Source organism: Lygodium microphyllum, chromosome 9 (genome assembly GCF_053477565.2).
Source record: "Lygodium microphyllum isolate KBCC chromosome 9, Lygodium_microphyllum_v1.1.10, whole genome shotgun sequence".
Taxonomy (NCBI): domain Eukaryota; kingdom Viridiplantae; phylum Streptophyta; class Polypodiopsida; order Schizaeales; family Lygodiaceae; genus Lygodium; species Lygodium microphyllum.
Window position 1 is genome coordinate 29,078,446 of NC_141143.1, and position 16,032 is coordinate 29,094,477.

The following is a 16,032-nucleotide window of genomic DNA, read 5'->3' on the forward strand; positions in this document are numbered from 1 at the left end:
GACTGGCACTCGTCTAGGAGAGGGGTAATGTTAACCCCAAGTCAAGAAGGCGGAAAATTCTGGAAAAGCTAAAGCAGAAGACAAAGGCCAAGGCAAAGAGAAACGGAAGACAAAGGTGCACCAAGAAAAATCTAGAAACACAAGAAGCGCAGAAAAGTCCTAAATAAGGGAAAAATGCGCACAAGGAAAAGTGCAACTGAATACTTTTGTAAAAGAGCGCAAGCGCATCATGATTTAATTTAAGGAGAATTGGGCTCTCACCCGTGCAATTTGTAAAGGTAGATGGTCGGTAAGAAGGAAGCTAGGAAGATAGAAGGGCAATGGGAAAAAGGGCCTAGGCCACGACCGGCCATGTAAAAAAGGGGATAAGGGGATGACCGCCCAAAAGGGATTTAGGGTTTTGTATATAAAGTTGAAAAGTGAATGAGAAGCTCATTCTTGTGTGTGGCCAAAAGTGGATCTCTTCTTCTTCTTCTTCTTCTTCTTCTTTTTCTTCTTCTTGCTTGCTTGCTTGAGCTTGTGCTTGAGAGAGGGAGTGTGAGAGTGTGAGGGAGTGAGTGTGTGAGGGTGAGGGACCGAGGAGGAGAAGCTCTCCATCTTCCCCTATCTTCTTCTCTTCTCTTCTCTTCTCTTGTCTTGCTCACGGGCTATGGAGCTTGGAGCGTGGAGCTTGCTTGAAGCTTGCACTTGGATCGTGGAGCTATCGGAGTGCGCGGGAGAGGAGGTAACTCGATCGGCATGGAGGTAAGCTCACTACAACTGTAGATATGAATGGCGCATCAGCTATGTGAGAGGTAGCCATTAGTGCTCGGCTTGGAACTCTTGAAACAATAAGTGGTCCGTGGGTCTTGGCAGTTGAGTGAAAGCTCCCACAACTTGCGCAACAATTTTAGTACTATATGTAGCATAGAAAAGACTAAACCTTTAATATTAAATCCAAAGAACTTACAAAATCCCCCAAGTAGGATATGTAGCTATCGTTGCCAAGGTGATGCATACCTCCTTCCTCCATTCATGCCCTTGCTATCTCCCTCTGCTACTAGCATATCTATGGAGAGGAAGTAGCCAACCATAAACCTTTTTAAGATCTTTATTTGAATATGATGCCCTTGCAATCAAATGTGATGACTTGCACCATAAACAAAAAAAAAAGTCAATTAATCCAATGTGTGGATGAAATAGAAGTACAATAAAAAGCATATATATAGACTTGCAAAAAAATATAAAATAATGTCAAAACAAGTTTAGGGCATCCAAATATTATCAATACTCTTCACCTTCATCTCTAGCTCCATGGTTTCCTCTTTTCTCTCTTCTTTCCTGTCTTTCTCTCTCCTCTTCCAATCTTCCTTCTTCTTTCTTCTCTCTTTCTCTCTCTTTAGCTCATTCTCCTCTCTCCTCTTATCTTCATTCATTACATCTTCTAATTGGACTAATACATTTGCTTGGTTGCAATGTACTATCATTGCCTTGGATAGATTTGTGAAGATGAGCAATACATTGGTAGAATATTATATTTACTATATGTCTTTGTATTATAATATCCATGCAAAATGTATATACTTTACTTACGACTAACTCATAGGTTACAATTGCTTGATCAATTGCTAGAACTCGTCAGAACATCATATATGCTCCATGGACAAATGACACTTCCAATGAATTACCCACTTTACACTAAGTGCATGACATGGAATATGCTAATTGAGATATGTTTCTTGATCTCCAATATGTTCGCTTTTATCTCTACTCATGTTGGTTGCAATGTAAGCAAGGGTGAAATTTTCATTGCTGTACTACATTTTTACTTATTCTATCTCCTTTTTGCTCTTGCTCTTACTCAACCTTTCTCTCTCTCTTACTGAATTTATATATATCTCTCTCACCCTTTCTCTCTCTTTCTCACACACACTCTCTTTCCTTCTCTTACACACACACACATACGTACGCACGCACGCACGCACGCACACACATTGCTCTCCCTCACCTAGTCTCCAAATCTCTCTTTCTCTCTCTCTCTCTCTCTCTCTCTCTCTCCGTTTCTCTTTTTTACCCTCTTTACTCTTTTTTTCTTTCTTCCCCCTTACTTTCTTCTCTCTCGGCCACTCTTTCTCCCTCTCACTTCTCTCTTTCTCCCCCCCTCTCTAAATCATCTTCTTTCTTTCTTACTCTCTTACTCTCTTTGTTTAATAAAATAACAACATGTTATAATATATATAACAATTTAAATCACTATGTTTCTTCTAAAAAATAACATTGGCTATATAAATATCACCCACTCTCCTTTATATTAAACATAATATATTTTGATAAAATAAAGTTTAAAATTATTTTTTTACATAAAACGATTTTTTCTTACACTCCCTCTCTCTTTTTCCATCTCTCTTATACATACTTGGAACTTTTGAATTAACATATTTTAATACAAAAAATTTCCATGGTTTCCTCTCTCTCTTATTTTCCATCTCCATCTCCATCACCCTCTCTCTTTCTAGATTTTTGTAAATTTCACTCTTCTATTTGAATTTTCTCTCCCCTTTCCCTCTCTATCTCATTCTGCCCTATCTTTCTCTTTCTCTCTACCTTGGCCTCTTTCTCATTCCAAATTTTCAGAATTTTCTCTCCCCCTCCCCCTTTCTCTTTCTCTCTCCTTGTCCTTCTCCCTCTCTTTCCCTATCTCCATCTCCCTCATGCGCTTTGTCTCTATATTTCTTCTTCTTCTTCTCCTCCCTCTCTATATTGCTTCCCCCCCCCCCCCCCCCGGCGCGCCTCTCTCTCCATATAGAATATGTAAAAAGGAAAGAGGGAGGGAAGGAGAAAAGGGCTTATCTTGAGGCTTAAAGATGCACATATGCTCCCACTCCTTCTCCTTTGCAATCTTCTCCTTCTCTCTAAAGCTTTCCTTCTTCATGCTCTCCTTCTTCTCCCTCTTTGTATCGCTCACTCCCCCCTTCTCTCTCTCTCTCTCTCTCTCTCTCTCTCTCTATGTAGCAAACAATTATACCAAAAATACTATGACTATTTTGGCCTTTTTTTGCATTATATAGCATTGTTATTATCATTGTTACTAGTAGCTATGCTTATTGCAATGCCATGGAAACTATCGTTAACTTAGCATTGCCATACATGCACTTCCTTATAGTGAAAAGAAGTCTTAAAAAAAGGTTTAAAATTGTTTATACTTACTTTAATACCAACCAATGTTTCCATGTAAGTGTTTAAAGACTAATTGCTATTGTTATTATTAGTAGTGACTTTGGCTCATTGAAGGCATGGGAATTTATGATACCCAAGTCATGCCAAAAAGGCACGACAAAAATGTATACATAAAAATGACTTTGGTTAGAGGCTTGTGGCACCAAGGGTTGTAGGGGAAACACATTAAGGAGTGGTTGTCCAAGGAAGAGCTCGGCACAAAAAGTAGATGAAATATCATGATCATGTTGGTTGCCCCTCTCACATTGGCTTCTACATGCATCATCTTTGACAATAGCGAAAAGTTTGAATGACTATTCACTAGTGCAACTATAACCATGTTAGCCCCTCCATTCTCCAAGGTTTTAAAAGGGCAAATGCAGTTTAGGGTTAACCCCACTCACCTTGGCGCTTTTTGGTAGTGGTGCCTTGCAAGTGGGTTTAATGGAGCTCCACTGCCCCCACTCACACCAGGTGTGATATGGCCCTAACTTGAAGCCCTTGAATAGTGTAAGGGGGCCGGATTAGTGACAACTATTAGGCCCCTTGTCACACTTCCAAATTCCATCCAATTTGGTCGGTAGAGGCATAGTGCTATAATTGCTGGGATAGAGCAATGGTTCAAAAAAAAGGATGCTAATGCTTTGATGAGTGATATGAGATGGTCATTTCTTTTGAAGTATTTTTGTTGAAAATTTTACCCGACATTTTGTGACAATGGTGAGGGGAGATTTGTGACAGAAGGACACCAGCAAGAAATGTTCAAATTGTCCAATCAAAGAAGATATTTCTGTCTTTGAGCGGGGCACGCACATCATAGAATTGGCTCTTTGAATAGTACAAAGTAGGGGGCCTCGTTGTCAATAGCATTGAGGGTCGGCCCCCTTACCCTACTAGTACATGATTCCTTTACCGTTACTACAACCTCCCCTTAGAATATTGAGTCAATATAATATACTTTTGAAAAGAACCCATCTACAAATGGGGCATTTCAAATCCTCATTCCTCATATCATATGATGGCAATTTGCAAAGACCTTGGAAGTTGGAACACCGATCTTGGAACACGAGAAGGACACTGGATACGTGGCAGCACGAGCGCGTGACACGTGCGCCCAATACTTCAAAGTCAATACAAAACCCCCTGCACAGAGAGTGGCCGGTCCTCTCGTGAATGGAAGATGATGGGTGGTGGTGCAGGAGAAGTTCGCGTGATGGAGGGTCTGATCTTTCCATCTGTCTGATTGCTGCTGTGTGTTTCAAGACAAGCCACCATTTTCCGCTTCCCTCTCCCAGCTGCATTTCTTTTCAGAGAGTAGGGCTGAGAGCTAACAAAACGACATCATCTGGACATAATAGCATTCGGACACATCAGGTTTCAAAGAGGTTTAAGCTTAGGGCTTCATTGGACTTCATGCCAATCAGCGATCTCTTCTCACCTTAAAACGGCCTTTGGACAGAATGAAATCTCATTTTCCAACTACTCCACACTGCCTCGACAGGAGTCTTGGTTTGCTTCCACTCTCAGGAAAGAGGCAAGATTGTGGGCAGGTTTTAGCAAAAGGGGCAGCAGGGGTTTCGAGCTCTTCTCGTCGACCCAGATGCGAGCATGTGAATTTCAACTATAAGCAGCAGGTCATTCATTCTCGTGATAAGACCACTGGCAGATCCGAGGTCTCCCGTGGCCCTTTTGGGTCCAAATATATGGTAGTAGAAGAGCCTAGCTATACCAAGTCAGCTTCTTCAACACATGTAAATGGCAAGTCTAGGAACCTAAACACAGGAACATCACTTGAAGAGGAAGCTTGGGATTTTCTGAGAGCTGCAATTGTCACTTATTGTGGCAATCCTGTTGGTACAATTGCTGCCAATGACCCAACAGAGTCAAATACACTCAATTATGATCAGGTTTTTATTAGAGACTTCATCCCATCAGCTATGGCATTCTTACTTAATGGTGAACATGAAATAGTGCGGAACTTCTTGCTTCACACTCTTCAATTGCAGGTATTTCAATTTACAAGACTGTCAAACAATTCTTTTCATCAGCCTTGTATGCATAGGAACCCTTTTTGAAGTTCTCTCTCAACTGCACAACCTCTTTGTTGTTTCCGTAGATGCCATACAACCCACTTACCACAACAACAATTCTTGAACTCAACCCATATGATTATAATCGCTTGTATGAGTTCCAACCCCAAAAAACCAATTAGTAGGCAAAACAACTCCAAAGGCTGAGAAAACATGTTGCCCATCACAAAAGACAGTTTGCCTAGCAGGAAGAGAGGTCAACGGCTAGGTAGGAAAGGGGTAGGAAGCGGGAACATTTTGACCTTGCCTTTGATCAATGGGCACACTTGATTGGACTGCTATGTAGTTGGGAGAGGACTTGTCACTTCAATTTAGACTCTTGAGCTCTAAGCGCTCAAGATCTCTAAGCGGGGATAACTTAAAGGTCAAACTTGCCAAATATTGGCGATTACTTGCCAAGTTTGCTAGATTGGATTACGCAAGTCGAAGGATGACCAAATGACTTTGTTTCTAAATAAGATCTATCTTAGTCTTAGTTACTAACTTTCTAGGAGCTTGTGTTAGAATAGGGGGAAACAATGGAAGCTAGAGAAAGTGCTGTAATAGGCTGCACAAACACAAAAACAAAGAAGAGCATTGCAAAGAACAACGAATTCAAGATGAATATGTTTGAGAAATGGAATACGTATGCCAAGGTACAAGACAGTACAAAGCTCAGGCACCAAGTCATTGGTAGTGTGCACGGTCTCCCTCTTTCCACCATGATGCAATTGAAGTGAAATGAATGAGAAGGGAGCTCGCCTATAAATAGGCAAGAAGAATACCAAAGTAGATGACTATTTAACTGGTCCAAACTAGATGCCCAAAATACCAGTTGTCTAGTTGAGAACTGGCACCCAAAATTAGGGTGGTCAGTCTTAGCCCACTCTAGCATAAAACACAAAATATCCAATAATGCATAGCTCTAATCCATGAGATGTACTGTATGCTAACACCCTCTCTTAGATCATGGTCGATTAATGGAAAAAATAGATGATGATAATGACTCATCATAGTATGTACAACAATGACACTTAGATAGGACCATAGATACCCAAGTAGTGGGTGATCAAGCCACCTCAAAGGTGCATGGAAAGACCTTGATGTCAATGTTGGGAATAAAGGCACCTCTGTCTACGTCGCCCCTGTATTCACTACACGTATAGTACACACACACTTGTATATTGTAGGTGGTGGGTGCCCATCATTGTTACTTCATTCTTTATTCTTTCAGTGACTAATGAATAAGGAAAGATTGGTCACACATCATGACTGTTGGAGTTCCCACATCCTCTCTCTCTCTCTCTCTCTCTCTCTCTCTCCATAGCTTGCACCTCTTTTTCTTCCACTTGCTCGTGCTCCCACTGTGGCTTCTCCCTTCAACCGGTATGAGAGCTGAGAGCAATGAGCTTTGACCCGCCCTTGGCTTCAGCCTAGAATTGATACCTACAACACCATCATCAATGGGAGCTATGGCTTCAGCTTGAAGAGGTAACCTTTGTTGCTTAGTGCTTACTCACTCCTTGGCTTGTGTAAGCTTCCTCTTGGCATTGAGGAGGCTTGTTTGAGCACCTTAGAATGCCTCTTGAACTCCATCACCTTCAGCTACAGTAGCAGCAACCCCAGCAGCAGCAGCATGATTTGTGCCTGCTGCTATTGGCCCCATTTCTAATTAGCTTGACCTCTCCCCGAGCTTTTGGACATGCATTGACCACTTGGTAATCATTGTGGACCTTCCCTCGCATTAGTGCTTCACAATTGGCATCATTTTGGAGCTCCCTACTCACTATTACTACTGTAATATACAGCAGACCTGCTGTTCACATGTCTGGGACAGCATACTCTGAGAGTTTTGGAGCTCATATTTATGCCTATGGATGCTAGATCATTGGTATATATTTGCAGGATGTCTTGAGATGCTCTTCGCTTGATTTGAGCTACCATAGCTTAGTTTATGCATGGCATTCATTGTTGTAATACAGTGGGCAGCAAGCTATTTCAGTGTGAAAGTTATGCCTATTGGCATTTAATACTATTTGGGTATACCATTTGGATGTATTGATGCTTGGCTGGATATGCTTATAGAATTCTTTGAGCTTCGCATTTGAGCTTAGTTACATGTCTTGGAGGTTTGGTTAGTTGCTATAATGATTGTTACATACGGGCTTGAAGATTTTATTGGGTTTTATGCTCCCAGCTATGTACTTGATGTATCTTGGATGCTCGGATGTCATGCACATGATGTATTAAGCTTGTCCTACTTAGTTGGTATTCGGTTTTGTTTTAGTGGGAGTCACTTGACACTTGGCTATTTCCATTGAGCTTTGGATTCATTATAAAGCTGAGCTTGAGCTTCTTTTCTTGAGATAGTGGGACTCATGGAGTTATGTATATACTCTCTTGATGCTTCTTGGATGCGGTTACTTGCCTAGTGGGCTGATTTGAATCATGCTTTGGACTCGGCACCTATTTTGCCAAAGTGGTGTCAATGACGTATACACACTGCTAGGCTATGTATTGAGTTTTGTTACCCTTGTTGAGTTGGTCATGCATGTGGCAATTTTCTTCTACTCCTCCTGAGACCTACTACATGCATGATGTCTATGCCTATTAGATGTATGGTTTATTGACATACTGAGGTTGTAATAGATCTTGGTACCAGTTGTATGCATCTTCACTGCTAGCTACTCTTACATATCTCGTTTGTTGCAAGACATACCTAGCAGTGTGAGCTTGGATTTTCTTGATTGATTGCCCACAATTGATCTTGGATTCACTGTTGCATTTATTATAGAAGTGTTGTAATTGCAGGTTTATGTATTCTTTATGAGAGCAAATGCTTTAATTTGATAGTTCATTACTATTGACAGTTAGTGGCCAGTGGCTAGCCCTATACTTTGGTGTTTTCTTCTGTTTAGCCCTCGTCTTTTCTGTGATTTGTAGTCATTTATAGAAGCCTGTTTTCTTGTACTGTGCTTTCATTTGTTAATATGATAGCTGATGGATTAAATGACAATGCTATCTTTAACATTGACAAATTGAATGGCACTAATTACAGCTATTGGAAGGCACATATATGGCAATTTTGGTACAGAAATTATAGATTAAGCCATTCAGACACGAGGGTGTAAAGCCCAAACGCTTTGATGTGGAGGATTAAGTTAAATTGAATGAGTTATGCAAGTCTACAATCATTTTATTACTCTCTAAGCAGGTATTCTATAATGTTGTCTTTGAAGGGTAGACTGTATGTCAGTTATGGGAGAAAATCCATGATGTCTATGGAATCTTCCATCCTTATTCTTGTTGGTTACATTGCTTGAATTATGGGTCACATTCTATACTGCTATGTGTGCAAATATGCTTGCTGATGGGTTGCAATCGCAGGACGTAGAGGATGCATTATTGAATTGATGCTTCCAATAGTTCTTATGCTTTGATAGTTAGAGGTAGTAATGTTAAGAGCAGTAATGACCGCCGTGGGAGAGACTCTCAGAAGTCTTATTCTCAGTCACATGGATAGTCTCGCAGTAAGTTCCTTGGCTGCAAGTCTGCATTGACTTGTCATTATTGTGGAAAGCCAGGTCATATTGTCAGAGTGCAGCGATGTGGAAGCGTGGGACCAAGACTGAGAGAGAGAGTGAACATAGAGAGAAGAGAGAGAGAGACAGAGGAAGATGAAGATCTGTTGTATAAGGTATGCTGTATACAAAGATATGCAGATATGTACACAGGCGCAGTGCGTGTGACTGCGTGTCTCCACCTCCATGATGCAACCTGCTGTCCACCTTGAAGTATGCTGCAATCTGCCCGATCTCCTGCTGGAATCTGCAATCTCAAGTGAGAAACAGTGTGCTGGCTACCGGCTATAAATAGCCTGAGAAAATGCGATAAAATATGACAAGTCGGCTGCATTAAATGCAGCCGATTGGTACAGATCTGGCCGACCTGCACTAGACTGCCACGTGGCAGCTGACGTGGCACTGGTCTGCTCTGTCAAACCCTGACGGATCCGTCAACCTGCTCCGCACACTATAAACCTCTCGGGTGGCTCTCCGGCTGGAAAACACACTGTATACTGTTGTACAAACCCTAATTGTGCCTGTCCAGGGGATGACAATCTCTAACACCCCCTCTCAGAGCCTGGACGGGGCATAAGGTTGAGGGATCTGGCATGTCTCCGAAGTAGAGCTTGGGAAAGCGCCTTCGTAAACAAATCTGCAAGATTGTTCTCCGTCTTACAGTACTCCACATCTATGGTCTCATCTAGAAGCTTCTCCCTGATGAAGTGGTACTAGATCTCTATGTGCTTCGTCCGGGCATGGAAAACAGGATTCCGTGCCAAGGCAATGCAACTCTCATGGTCGCATCGTAGAAAAGTAGGACGAGTCTAGGGGCAGCCAAGCTCCTCCAACAATCTTCTAAGCCACACAACCTCACATGTGGTGGAAGACGCGGCCCGATACTCTGCCTCAGTAGAAGAAAGGGCTACCGTGGGCTGCTTCTTGCTACTCCATGAGATAACACTTGCACCCAAGGTAAAACAATAGCCTGTAGTAGACCGCTTGTGGTCCACATCGCCAGCCCAATTCGAGTTGCTCCAACCTGCAAGTACAAGATCTGAACCACCTGTGCTTGCTGGATAATGAATCCCTAAGTCAGAGGTCCCCCTCAAATACCAAAGTATCCTTTGGGCAGCCTGCCAATGGACTTTCTGAGGTTCACTCATGAACCCCGCCAAGAGACCTACAACAAAACAAAGATCAACACGAGTGTTGAGGAGCCAAATCAATGATCCAATCAACTGACGGTAGCGGGAAGCATCCGCCAAAGGAGAATCTAAATGTGAAGTGGCCTTCCAGTTCGGATCCATAGAAGTAGAAATGGTCTGACAATCCTCTATTGCAAAAGAAACCAAGAGCTCCTATACATATCTCTGCTGGGAGATGAAAATCCCCCTCTGAGACTGATAAATCTCGTGGCCCAAGAAGAAGTGGAGTAGATCCAAGTCCGTCATCTTGAACATCTGATGTAAAGCTGCCTTCGGCTCTTCGACCTTCTGTGCATGATCACCTGTGACAATCAAATCGTCAACATACAACACAAAAAGCACACAACCAGCCTCGGAAGTGTATACATAAAGTTGCGGATCGGCCTTGGAGCGCCGATATCCCAACTGTGACTGAAGGAACGAGTCAATCTTCTCGTTTCATGCATGTGGGGCCTGCTTTAGGCCATACAAGGCCTTCTTTAACTTGTAGACTTGCCCATCTGAAGGTCCAAAGCCAGGAGGGTGCTCTACATAGATCTCCTCCTTCAAATCACCATTGAGGAAGGCCGACTTTACATCCAACTAGTAGACAGGCCATCTCCTATGGCCAGCCAAGGCAAGAACAACTCGAATAGTCGCCATACGAGCAATGGGGGCAAAAGTATCATGACAATCAATCCCTGGGCGCTGTGCAAAACCTTTAGCAACAAGGCGAGTCTTGTGCTTGTCCAAAGAACCATCGCTAAGGTACTTGGTCTTGAAGACCCATTTGACACCAATCACCTTCTTATGAGAGGGGCGAGGCACGAGGTACCAAGTGCCATTCCTCTCAATAGCCTCTAACTCGGCTTCCATAGCTTTCTTCCATGGTGTGGAATGTAAAGCCTCCGTCACGGAGGTGGGCTCTTGATCCTGCATAACACGGGTCATCAAACAATAGTTAGAGCAAACAAGCTCCGTAGAATGTGCGTGGTGCCTTTGTGACCGCCGCAGACCATCCTGCGGTCCCCTCTCCTCAGGGACCCCCTCGATCCCTGAATCTCGGAGTGTGTCATGGGCCCAACGAGGAGGAGGCTGGATCTCTCCTCGTCGCTCTCCATCAGCTGAAGACTCTGGGATATCCACCGGTGGTAGCTCCTCGGGGGTGACCGGTGGAAGAGTAGACTCTGTATCTGAAACAGAATTGGAATCAAAAGGTGCTGGCTCCAAAGGAACTGTCTCGGGAGCCCAACTCTTTCCTGGGTCTCCAAGAACGGGATGCTCCTCACCCGCTGCTATGGCCGGAACCTCCACAAACCGCACATCTCGATTTGTGTACACATCCCGCTTTACGGGATCATACAAGCGATAGCCTTGGGACTGAGAGCTGTAGCCAAAGAACACCTGTCTTCGGGAAGCCGCTTCAAATTTATCATGACGAGTCTTGGGAATGTGAACATAGGCATCACACCCAAAAACCCTAAAATAAGAAACATCGGGCTTAGTCCCAAAGTAAGCCTCAAAAGGTGTCATCCCATCAACGGCCGAAGTGGGGGATTGGTTGAGGATGTGGACTGCAGTAGCCACAGCCTCGGCCCACAGAAACTGAGGTGTCTGTCAGTGCTCCATCATGGTGCGTGCCTCCTCGATCACACTTCGGTTCTTCCGTTCAAGAATGCCATTTTCTTGAGGAGTGTTGGTGTTAGCAAACACTTGGTGAATGCCTCTATCTGCACAAAAACGAGCAAACTCATGAGAAACAAATTCACCACCCTTGTCGGAGCGCAAGGTCTTCAATCGCCGGCCCGATCGGTTCTCCTCAAAGAGAAGCCAATCCTTGAAGTGGGAGAAAGCCTCTGACTTCAACGCCAAGAAGTAGGCCCAAGTCATCCTGCTGTAGTCATCTAGGATCAACATGAAGTACGAGCTTCCTTTCAAGGACTCGTTCCTCATAGGGCCACAAAGATCCGTAGATACAAGCTCCATCGGTGAAGTAGACCGCCGCGAAGCTTTGTTGGGAATCGCATCCCTATGCTGTTTCCCACGAATGCAGGAGACGCATGGTTGCTGGCTTACCACTATGTCCGGCAATCCTCGAACAAGCTGTCCACGTGACGCCCTCCGAAGATAATCATAGTTTAGGTGACCAAACCGAGCATTCCATAGCTCGGACTGTGTCTGAGAGGTAAGAACAAGAGTAGTGAGAGCGGTAGAAGATGTCAATTTGTAGATGCCGTTCTCCTCATATCCTGATGAGAGAACCTTTCTTGATCCAGGATCAAGGACTCGTACCGAATCACTGTCAAACTCCACCAAAAGTCCAAGTGAACAAATCTTATGAACTGAAAGTAGATGATACCCTAAACCTGGCATATGCAACACCTCTGAGGTATGGATACCACCATGTCCATCTGGAATAAGCTGCATCTCACCTTGTCCTGCAATAGACACCGAAGAGCTATCTCTGATGAGAATCTGCCCACGCGAAGGTCACAACTGGGCAACACCAACTGATGAAGGAGTCATGTGCCGGGAGGCACCACTGTCTACGATCCACTCTCGAGCCTGTGGGGCTGTCATCGCAGCATCAGAAGCCTGCGGTGTAGAGTCCTCAATGACTGCTAAATGAAGAAACGCAGCTGATGAGGGTGCAGCCACCGCTCCAGAATCCTTGGAGTCCTTCTTGTCTTTGTCGGGGCAATCCTTCTTCCAATGGCCGGTTTGACCACAAATATGGCATGTTGATTCTTTTTTCTTGTCCTTCTTTGGCTTGTTGTCCTCCTTCTTCTTCTTTTGGTCCTTCCCCTTCTTCTGAGAGGCTAGACTTGTCAATGCTTCTGACTTGGAAGCATGCTATCCCTTCAGTTGTTCCTCTTGGTCCAAGACCATAGGAACCAACTCTTCCCATTGAAGTCACAACCCGAAGCAATAAGGGCGGAGTAAAAAGCACCGAATCGTGGCGGCAACTGGGACAAGAGTGTGATCGCCATGTCTTCGGAGGAAATCGGCTTCCCCACATTCTGAATCTGCATCTGAAGCTGTCGAAGCTTGTTGATGTACTCCCGCAACGAAGAAGACTTGTTCACGGACAAGGTCCGCATCTGCACCTCCAAAGAAACCCTCTTCATAAGGTTCATCCGGTTATACATCTGGTCAAGCTCCAGCCATATCTCCTGAGCCATCGTCAAGTGCTCGATGTGAGCTATCACGGTTGTAGTACAAGACAAAAAGAAAAGAACGAATCCGGACATTCAGTTTGTCCTAGTGAGACTGGGCCTTGGCCAACTCCGCACGAGCATCGGAAGAGAGTTTGGACTCATCTCTCGCCAAGGGCCAGTCGATCTCCTCCTGTACAAGCTCCGCCAAATCGTAAGACTCAACGATGGCCAACATCATCACGCGCCAGATGCGGTAATTGTCACCATCGAGGTTTTGATCTGAGGGAAGAGCTGGTAAGACAGGCACCTTCCGATCCATGATCGTCTGGAACTCCAAGTCAATCTCTGTAGACATCTTCACCTGCAATGCCTGCACAAACACAAAAGCAGCCCCCTTTGACTGTGAAAACGCAGCCTGCTAGGGCTCTTTCTTCCACGTCCCGAACATTCTTCAACCGCCGGAGGCGATGAAAAAGTAAAACCTACACTTGAAAGCTGAAAACACAGCCTTCCTCCTCTTCAAACATCTGCAAACAGTAGCAAATTTACCAACTGGACTCCTTTCCCGCTCGCCCATGCTCGCTTCAGCCTTTTTCCGATGCGCAGCCCTCCCGCTCGCCCTCGAACACTGGAAACGCAGCCTTGTGTCGCAATGGAATCTCCTCTTCAGGCAGGTTCTTCACTCAGCCAGCCCTTCTTCACTGCTCTGATACCATGTCAGAGTGCAGCGATGCGGAAGCGTGGGCCCAAGACTGAGAGAGAGAGTGAACACAGAGAGGAGAGAGAGAAAGAGAGTGGAAGATGAAGATCTGCTGTATAAGGTATGCTGTATACAAAGATATGCAGATATGTACACGGGCGCAGTGCGTGTGACTGCGTGTCTCCACCTCGATGATGCAACTTGCTGTCCACCTTGAAGTACGCTGCAATCTGCCCGATAAATAGTGTGCTGGCTACCGGCTATAAATAGCCTGAGAAAATGCGATAAAATATGACAGGTCAGCTGCATTAAATGCAGCCGACTGGTACAGATCTGGCCAACCTGCACTAGATTGCCATGTGGCAGCTGATGTGGCATTGGTCTGTTCCGTCAGACCTTGACGGATCCGTCAACCTGCTCTGCACATTGTAAACCTCTCGGGTGGCTGTCCGGCTGGAAAACACACTGTATACTGCTGTACAAACCCTAATTGTGCAGAAACCCTAACTGTGCCTGTCCAGGGGATGACAATCTCTAACACATATTCGGCCACAATACCATAAAATGCGTGAGTAACAAGCGCAACGAAAAGGGAAAGGGCATAGTGTAGGATAAATGTGATGATTGTAGCGTTGTCCCCAATAAGTCTAGCATCAATATTGAAGAGATTAATGTAGTGTAGATTGATTGGGATGATGATTACATGCTTGCATATTTCTCTCTTGATGTTTTACATTTGACTGATGCCTTGTGTGCTTACGCTCAGTGTTGGTTGATTGATTCAAGGGCTTCATTTCATGTTATCTCTCATTGAGAGTGGTTCTACTTCTATCAAGGCATGATAGGATTTGTTCGATTGGGTAATGACTTTTGACCTTTGCTCCCTATCCCCCCGGAGTATATGCGTCTTCCACTAGGCACTTCTTGTGCCACCTCTCCTTTCTGGGCCACAGAGATCGTTCTGCATCAACTATCAGAGTACTATGCTCAAGGCAATAAGATGCATCCGATGCGCACTAAGTCCTTTCGAGTACATGGAGGATCGATTGACGCTACGACCTCCTGGAGATCGTCACAATGCCAACGGCAGTCTTCTCCCATCTATTTTCGGATACAGTGGCTACCACGGTCGGTAGTTCTGCAGTCCACTCCATTGAGAGATAGTGATTGTTTGATAACGTCTCCTCGTCAGTTTGCTCCTTCGAGAGACAGTGGTTGCTCGACTTCTTCCTCTTCTTCGGCTACCCAGTCTGCTCCACTGAGAGACAATGACTGTTGCCCACCTCTTGCTCATTCTAAGCCCTGCCCTTCCTATCTCCACCCTTAACTACTCAGGTTCGAGAGGCTACCTCTGGGAGCTCTTCGGCACCCCAGATATCTTATTCTGCACGAACGGCGGCATTTCCTTGGTCATCAAACATTTTGGAGTCCGTGATCCATGAGTTTTTGGATTCCCTATCTACTTCAGAGGGGGATTCAGAGAGGGATGTTATTTCTTTGCCCTCAGAGGAGGCATCTACTTCTTCGACTTCACCGGGGGCCCCTCCACCTCCCACCTCAAAGGGGGAACCTACTCCATGAAGTTCTTCACCCATCCTCTCCTTTCTTGGGGTGGCTCTCTTCGACCAGTCATCTCTTCTACTGATACCCAGTATCTTTGCATACCACCTAGATCGGGATCTCGAAGGTTCAGCCGCGACTTGGTGACAAGGCCTTTGTATTCCTTCTAGCATGGATGCACGGAGCTAGTGGCTTCTCTCCCGAGGTTGAGTTTCGGGTTCTCCACTTCACTCTGTCTACTGTTCTTTATTACAGGTTCCCTTTCCGGTGGAAATCTTGGATCTTAGGGATCCTCTACATCTTCTTCCTCCTCCTCTTCATTCCTTATGGTTCTCGGCACCACACGAAGACCGACATTAGGCTCCTCTTTCTTCTTTGGCATCTACATCCAGGTTGAGAGGGGGTTCCTACCCTTCTTGGTATTCTACAGGCTTCAGCACTTTGTCTTCGACATCGGCTTCTTCCCCCTGTTGTATCTTACCCTTTGCATTGCATGTTTTCATCATCTTTGTACTAGGGCGCTTGGGCAAGTGAACAATTTTTCCACGAGGGACATTGTCCAAGTGGCACCTGCTGCATGAGTATTCTTCAGCATGTAGC

General features: G+C 44.7%; 1 protein-coding gene across 1 annotated transcript in view; it reads left to right on the forward strand.

Moving 5' to 3' along the window:
• The first annotated feature begins 4,214 nt into the window (after window positions 1-4,214).
• Window positions 4,215-16,032, forward strand: part of LOC148030904 (alkaline/neutral invertase E, chloroplastic-like) — a 36,987-nt gene continuing 25,169 nt past the window's right edge. Inside the window, exon 1 of the mRNA XM_087684469.1 lies at window positions 4,215-5,201. Coding sequence (XP_087540595.1) covers window positions 4,656-5,201 — 546 coding nt within the window. The 5' untranslated portion in view covers window positions 4,215-4,655. The remainder of the gene's footprint in view (window positions 5,202-16,032) is intronic.